At 35.7% G+C, this 8500-nt stretch overlaps 1 protein-coding gene across 1 annotated transcript; it reads left to right on the top strand.

Moving 5' to 3' along the window:
* The first annotated feature begins 1828 nt into the window (after nucleotides 1-1828).
* gpr174 (G protein-coupled receptor 174) lies at nucleotides 1829-7059 on the top strand. Its single transcript, XM_002940433.4, has 2 exons — nucleotides 1829-1919; nucleotides 4749-7059. Exon 2 carries the CDS (start codon nucleotides 5232-5234, stop codon nucleotides 6222-6224), a length of 993 nt encoding a protein of 330 aa, XP_002940479.2. The 5' UTR covers nucleotides 1829-1919; nucleotides 4749-5231; the 3' UTR covers nucleotides 6225-7059.
* The last annotated feature ends 1441 nt before the right edge of the window (nucleotides 7060-8500 follow it).

The following is an 8500-nucleotide window of genomic DNA, read 5'->3' as shown; positions in this document are numbered from 1 at the left end:
TGTTTCTTTTATTGTGACAGTTGCTTGTATAGTCACAGTTCAGACTTTGTTATACTACCTGTTTAAGATGTTTTAGAATTCTATACATTAGCCTACCTTTGCCCATGTTCAAAAACAGGAACAAAATTGACTTATACCCAAGGCAAAAAAAACATGGTTCTTCCAGTCCAGAGAAGACAGGCTGTATTAAATGTGACTTGATTTGAAGTGTAAAAGGTGTTCTCTTGTGTTCAGTGATGCATTTATACCTAAATTATAGAAGGACTTTTAGAGCTATCTTAGTAAATATCTGAAACTGTATGTAAGTTTTTTGTTACCACCAATAACACCAGTAGTGCTTCATTATTCAGTTAGATATTACCAAATAGCCCTTAGATATATAGAACATTTTGTGTACGACACCCCTTTCATTTCCCAGAAATTACAGAATTCAGTGTATACAAGGAGGTGCCTGCATGTAATTATAAAGGAACCACGTCAATTTGTATTTGCTTCTGAAGCATTACAGTATTTCATGATGCAGAAAAGTTTTTGCAAACCACATACATAGTTGTCAAGTTAAAACCACATCCAGGTGCATATAACAAACATATTATGTCATTGCTGCCTCAAAACTACCTGTATCCAACATATAACCTCAAACTCTCATCTAAAATTACCTCACGCCTTCTGCTACATCCCCTGTTCTAAAAAATGAGGCTAACACTAGGGTGGAGAAATGATTACTTAGGCTTGAACAGATCTACACAAAACAAATTCAAGTATAATGTACACAAAAGCCATATTATATATGTCTCATGGATTTTGAAATTGGAACATTTCTGTCCCCATTGTACTGTAACTATGAGGTCCATAAGTGCAAATTTTTTAACAAAGATATTCAGTCCCACCCCAAACTGTTAAAAGTCAGTTCTAGGGGAATCCAACAAATCAAGTCAATCAGTTAAATGTATCCTAAATGCATTACTTTTTTCAAGTCTATCCAGTTTAGCATTAGCCTAGTCCTAGATTTAACACTGTCGTTGTGTCATTTCATACAGTTACCCATTGTAGTTTCCTGCTTAATACTGATCAAAGTAAGAAAATATATGATAGGTTATGTTATATTATATAGGCACTTTACTTTATATATACTTATAATATTTAAGATTTGTTGATATTGGTATATAGAGGACATGTGTATAAAAGTTGGATTGTAGTCAAACTATGTGGAGCTGGAGGGCTGCTCTATTTATATGTGTGGTAAAGTCTCAAAACAACTATATCAATGACAAGACCAACTCCTCTGAAACAACTTGAATTTAATTTGTGTGTAAATAGAATCCAGCGGTTTGAACATGATTAAAATTGTGCTTACCTTCTGCTTTGCACACAATCATGGCATGTGTAATGTCACTGCACAAAGTCATACATACTGAATGCCTTGACTGTCTATGAAATTGTTGTTGGTGAATATAATGAGATATGTCTCTGTACAGTATATTTTAAGCTACAATCTAGTCAAATTAGTTTGTATGAATATTTGTCATGTCACAACATGGCTTTTATAACACATTTTTGTATTTAAAGTAGAAGTCCATGGGGATTTTCAGTTTGTGAGGCACCCTCTAGGACACTCCAGTTACAATCTTGTGAGCCTAGTGTACACTAGGCTCATAGATTTGTAACTGGAGTGTCCTAAAGGTTTTTAAAAAAGAGATGCATCGTCCAGTGTTTATAGGTCAGCGAATGGGGTCCCTGGAGGATGACTTTAAAATTGGCTCTGGCTTTACCTTGTCCTTTTATGTATATAATGGTGATTTGATTTTGCTTTTATTCATAGGTACGTCAAAATATATTAGTGTGCATGCAAGCTACAGATTTGCATTTCAGAATTGCAAGGAACATTCCAATGATATTTACTCCCCCATCGTTATGTGGTAAGTTTAACTATATTTAAAATGTATTTGTGAAAGCTGATTTACAGATTTTAACCAGTCACTCAACAGTTAATCATATTTTAAATTTTTTGGTAGCATTTTGCATTGATCATTTCATTTCTGAGTTAGAAAATATATCTAATAAAAAAATACAATTTAAAATAGATTGAAAACACAGAATAACGGTAGCACTAAACTTGGGCAAAGTCAGGAAAATTAAAATAACCGTCTAAATGTAATTACAAAATTACAGTGCTGCAAAACTTTGCTAGCATCTCTGCATAATTTGGGGCTTGTATAAATTTAGGTATTTAATCAAGTGTTAAATGTAAGGGTAAACATACTTCCACATGTGAAATGTATGTTAATTTAAATTACACAAACGATTACCAAATGTAAAAGGTACATGGTGACCTTTTTTCAGGTTCAAACTGGGAACATGGTGACCCCATCAGAAAAACGGGGGCCCCAAACAAGCTACTTATACGGGGCCTCCGTGAAGACACTGCAGTACCAAAATTTTGTCTATGCCCCTTGAGTGTGAAATATAGGCAGTTGATGTTATAAAAAGCAGTTCACAATTTTTCACAGTTTCACAAAAACAAATTGGCGATGGCAAAAAGTGAAGTTTCTCAGCAAATTCGTGCCTGCCAAAACAATACGCTTATCACTATCCCACACTCCTGCTCTGTGCTGTCATTGCTTTATATGGAAATTACCTAAGTTTTTGCATGAGTTAAGTAAACTATATCTTGCTGTGGGGCCTAATAACTAGCCAATATGAAAAATAATTAATGTGCTAATAAGTCCATCTTTTAATTGGCGGTCAGTGGAGTTTATACATAAGTTACATAGGTTTTTTGAAAGTAAGATTTTTCATAAATTCCATAGCAATTCCAAGCATGGGCCCAATGATGTTCCTGTGGGGGTCCAAAAACTACCCATTCCACCCTTTACCTTGAACTTTTTAAATGTTTTTTAATTCATGGTGGTCAGTGGAGTCTGCCCCTGTCTGCCTCTCTCAAGCTTCTCTGCATTGTCTTTTGCTTAATACACAAGTTATAAAAGTTTCTAGGCAGTTTTTAAGTAAGTTATGTAAATTGTGTAAAATTTGATATGTAACTTATGCAGTTAGTGTAAATTTTGCAATGCCTTGCCCCTATTTGGATGGCTATTTTACTAGACCTGGTACAACAATACCCCTGTTCCCTCCATGTTGGTGGGCCTGCCCTTCCTCACATAAATGCTGCCGAGAAACATTTTACTCTATGGGCTCAAAGTCACCGTAACTTTGTAAATTAATTGTAACTGGCAATCATCTTTTTTTGCATTTGGTCTAGAGCAAGATTCAGATAATACCCCTTTATATCATCTCCTGGCCTATTACCTACTCTGTATAAATATCTGCTGCTTCTAATGAACAGTAATGTGTCTGATTAAATCACCATAAAAGCATGAAAAGCTGGGAATCTGGCAGCAAGAAAAAAACCCATTAGGGTTTGACAGGAGGTACTAAACAGAGTAAACATCTGGGACTCTTGTGCCTCATAGGAACCCACTTTAAATAGCTTAAAGGACGTGTATAGCCTACATTTGCCTACAATGTATATCAGTTGGGCACATCTTCCCCACCCAAATGGCATCATTTGTACTGCATATATCCCCTCCGTTTGCCAGCACCATCACATTTTCCTAAAGCAAATAGCAGCTTTCTCCCGGTGGCCATTTTCCCTCTGATACATAATCAGATACATTTAAATCTGCAAACAGCATACACACACACAGACCCTTATTCAGCGTACATTTAATCAGGAATATAGGCTCACACAGGCAGAACTGTCTGATAAAAGTTCTGCTTTGTTTGAGTTGAGCTCAGTAGAGGAGGTTAGGAGAAAAAAATTGAAGCAAACAGCTAGAGCTGAGTTTCTATGGGAACCAGCAATACCATCTCTTTACTGAGCATGCCCACAAGCCAACAGCCAAAGCAAATTCCTGAGGGAAGGGGCCAAGTGGGTTACAGGAGGAGAAGCAAATCTAAGTGATTAAGGGGACACTGCAGCCTTACTATTAACCTCTGGACAACCAGTGTGGCAGGTATTGAAAGATTTCAAAGAGGCTGTTCACTGATTAAATTTTTGTGTGTGGGGTTTACATGTCCTTTAATATAGTCTTGTAGAACAAGCTACATGTTCAATAAAATATACAGTGTGAGGAAAGTACTGAAAAGATGTAACTAGTACCTATTCTTTAGGTGCAATAAATTGTACATATCAGCTTGAAGGAAACAAGAGCAAACTTTTAATAGAAAGGTAAAAACAGCAGTTGGTCATGGATTGGGTGGCTTTCCTTTGGTGACCCTGCACAATACACAATTTTTAGATTGTAAGCTCTATTGTATCACTTGTATGTTTGTATGGTATCTATATGTTCAATGTATACACCCTTCCATTGGGTGGTTATTGCTTTTGCTTGCAATGTAGACCTTGCATACACATTGGAAACCAATGTTATATATACAGTCACCATTTTTATGTTTTATTATCTTAACCACTTAACCTGAGAAAGTCTTTGCATTTTATATATACTGAGATCCAGCAACCTGATTGATGATCCACTAGCACCGTTATAGGCTCAGCATGCAAGTGCCACACGTGACTTACTGTATAATTTATAAAAGACAAACAATTTCATAAAAATACTATTATTTTCCTTTAAGAATGTCACATATTTAGGAAACTGGAAAGTTTTTTCTTTTAATTGTGACACATAATGGACAAATTTTAAGAGCCTGATAATGCAAAACCAGATGACTTCTTGTATATTTTACAGATGCATTCCAGTGCTGATTGATGTCTTCTCATATTTTGCCTTGAAGATTGTTTGGGTACAATGTTTGAAACGCCTTTACAAGATCTAAATATTTCCGGAGTGTTTGATGACAGAATTAATCTTATAACAAGCTAGATGGAGTTGAAGGAAAACTTTATCCCACGATGGCTTAAACCACAGGACTTTAAATATTATCAACGTCTCTGAAAACTGCTGTCAACATGGGTGCTCTGGGTGAAAGGAGAATTAAAGCACACGGCAAAATTTAACAGAAACAATTTATAGTTTCAACGCTTAATTCCTCTGAAAATAAGACTCCAGATTATTGACACGCACAGCCATGGATTCAAGGGATATGTATTTAAAAAACCACCAGAAATTAATGAGAATTCTATTCTGTCTGGAAACTAATTTCTGTTGATTGGATTTTGGGTGACTGAGTTTAATGTCTATTTTGCTAGATTTTTTTGAAGAACACTTTAGATGGAAATGCTGACTGGTAATGGTACTGAGTGTAATGTAGATGCCACATTTGTGAATAACATTTATGCTATCACTTACACTATTATATTGATCCCTGGTTTAATTGGAAATGTTCTTGCTCTATGGATCTTTTATGCTTACATCAAGGAGACTAAGCGAGCCGTAATATTTATGATTAATCTTTCCATTGCTGATTTAATGCAAGTTCTTTCTCTGCCATTGAGGATATTTTATTACCTGAATCAGTCATGGCCTTTCAGCCATTTTGTCTGTATGTTTTGTTTCTATTTAAAATATGTAAATATGTACGCAAGCATATTTTTCTTAGTGTGCATTAGTGTTAGAAGGTTTTTGTATGTCATTTATCCTTTTAAATGGAATGACCGAAAGCGAGTCTGTGATGTGTATATCAGTGTGGCTGGCTGGATAACTGTATGTGTCAGCTGTTTGCCATTCCCCTTGCTAAGAGTCAGCAATGACACAACTACAAATGACCGCTGTTTTGTGGATCTTCCCCTGGTGGACATTGGGATGAACAACTCTGTGTTGTTGGTGACATTAGCTGAACTCTTTGGATTTGTGACTCCACTGCTTATCGTCTTGTATTGTTCCTGGAGGACTGTAATGTCACTGAGAGAGCCAGACTCAATTTCTCAGGACCTTGGAGAAAAGAAGAAAGCTCTGAAGATGATCTTGACATGTGCTGTGGTATTTTTGATCTGTTTTGCTCCTTATCATTTTAGCTTTCCCTTAGACTTTCTAGTAAAAGCCAATAAAATAACTCAGTGCAAGCAGAGAAAGGCTATCCTAACATTACATCCAGTGGCCTTATGTCTTGCCAGCTTGAACTCCTGTCTAGATCCTGTCATCTATTACTTTACAACAGATGAATTTAAAAGAAGACTATCAAGGCAAGATATACAAGACAGTAATGAGCTTCAGATGTACTGCAATAAAGTGTTCATAAAGAGAAATTCAAGACCAGAACTTTAGCTTTTATGTTTTAGTACTTCACATCAAACCTGTCGTCAGTCAAATTTGATACCAGACAGAATTCGATGCACCTACATGAATTTCACATTTTGTAATGGGATGTGTACTGTGACCTGCCTGCTGATTTGTGTCTCTGAAGACTACTGATGAACACAGCTACTACTGAAGCAATCTTGGCTCAGCTGATAGGATTACCCCTAAAACTTGTTTAAAATTAAAAAAAAAAAAAAATTCAGAGCAAAAATACAATTTTTTGGAACTTCATAAGAAAAATTATAAACATTTTCTTAAATTCAGCAAATATCAAGGATTTGTGAATTATTTATTATTGCTGTTTGTGGATCATTCACAGCCTGGTTACCTGGTTAACCTTGTTAAGCTGACAATTGTCATTTATAGGTCATGCTATGATTTTTGACAATGTTAAAAATAAGCTACAGGTATTGGACCTGGGGTTTTCCGGATAAGGTTGTCTATGGAAGATGGCCTTTCTGTCATTTGGAACTTTCTGGATAACGGGTTTCCGGATAAGGGATCCCATACCTGTATTTCTATTAATTACGAATGATGGACTTATATTCAGAAATCGGCTCATTGTGTGTGTAGAAATGAGCACATTCATGTAAAGCAATTTTATGCTTTAAATATAAAATTCACTTTTTTTAAATCACTCCTTAACTTTGAATTATTTTTGTATATAATACCTATAATTTAAATGTGAAGTAGACAAACCAGGCAACATTTTGTTCTTTAAAATAGGATTTAAGATTACTTTTGACTGTACATATGAGAGCTAACATTGTAAATCATTTATGTGTCTGATAATTAAGTTTGTAACCCCAAAGATAGTTTGCTGTAAAACAGTTAAACAGTTAGCTGTAAAGCATCGAGGACAGGCATAGACAGAAATTGTTTTTAACAGAAACTACATAGTTTCTGTTAAAAACAATTTCTGTCTATGCCTGTCCTCAATGCTTGTTCTGGTTATTGAAACAATACAGCAGAAGCCAGCTCTGTTCAAGCCAATGACTTCCACAATGACTTGCATTCTTCCCAGATCTGTTAATAGCTGATTCTGCCACATTGTTCCAATAGTCTAAACCAGCAGTGCCTAAAATAGCAAGGGTCAGATACTGCTTTCAATGACAATTACATTTATGAATAACTTTAAATTAAGTATTTGTAAAAAACTTACTCTGGATGTTTGTTTATTATAACATTCTCTTTCATTAGGCAGATTTTAATGTAATTTGATGTCCTGTATACCAGTGTGCTGACATACGGTTAAAACTGCCTACCTGGAAGGAAGTTTGGACTGACCCTCCTGTGCTTAGGTGTTTGCTTAAATAGACAACAAACAGATCAGATTATGCCCAAAGCTTCTCAAGGCCAATAGCATGCAGCAGGGATCCCAAACCTTTTACACATGTGAGCCACATTCAAATGGAAAAAGAGTTGGGGAGCAACACAAGCATGAAAAAGGTTTCAGGGTTGCTAAATTATTGCTCTGATTGGCTATTTGGTGGCCCCTATGTGGGCTGGCAGCCTACAGGAGGTTCTATTTGGCAGTACATCTGGTTTTTATGCAACCAAAACTTGTCTCCAAGCCAGGAATTCAAAAATAAGCACCTGCTTTGAGGCCACTGGGAGCAACATCCAAGGGGTTGGTGAGCAACATGTTACTCCTGAGCCACTGGTTGGGGATAACTGGCATATAGAGAGTTTGCCATTACTTTTAGCATCAATCAAAATTCTGGCAAAATGAAGTTAAATGAAATGCAAAACTTAGCTCTGCGTTGGCAATTATCATAAAAAGTGTGCACCCTGGTGATACATGGTGATAATGACTTGATGGCTTACATACTTCTCATTCTTGTCAGTGGGAAGAGGTCTGCAGCATGTAGAGGGAATTGTGACAGCTAGATTGTATGACAAGATTTGCTATATCAATTCAGTAGAAGTTATTTGGTCTCTTTCTATTTACTCAATTTTTTGAAACATCTTGGCATCTCTTCTTTTCTGTCACTTATAACTATCCATTTGGAGTTAAAATAAATAAAGAAATAAAGAGAACTTTTGAATAGGAAGTCATCTGCATGCAAAGTTAAAAGCACAAATATTTTGATTTTTAAACTGAACTGTTCCTTTAAGGCAGCAGGAAAAAATTTGTTTAAGTGTGTTTTATATGGAAGATCATTTGACTAAAATATGCCATGCTAATAATCACACAATTAAATTATTTTGAAAATCTAACAATTTACAGCAAAAGTGCAAAA

The sequence above is a fragment of the Xenopus tropicalis genome, chromosome 8, assembly GCF_000004195.4.
Source record: "Xenopus tropicalis strain Nigerian chromosome 8, UCB_Xtro_10.0, whole genome shotgun sequence".
Classification (NCBI taxonomy): domain Eukaryota; kingdom Metazoa; phylum Chordata; class Amphibia; order Anura; family Pipidae; genus Xenopus; species Xenopus tropicalis.
This window is presented reverse-complemented; position numbering and strand designations above follow the sequence as displayed.

What these genes read in the sequence shown, in the direction of transcription:
- gpr174 (XM_002940433.4), top strand. Translation starts at nt 5,232, where the DNA reads ATGGAAATGCTGACTGGTAATGGTACTGAGTGTAATGTAGATGCCACA.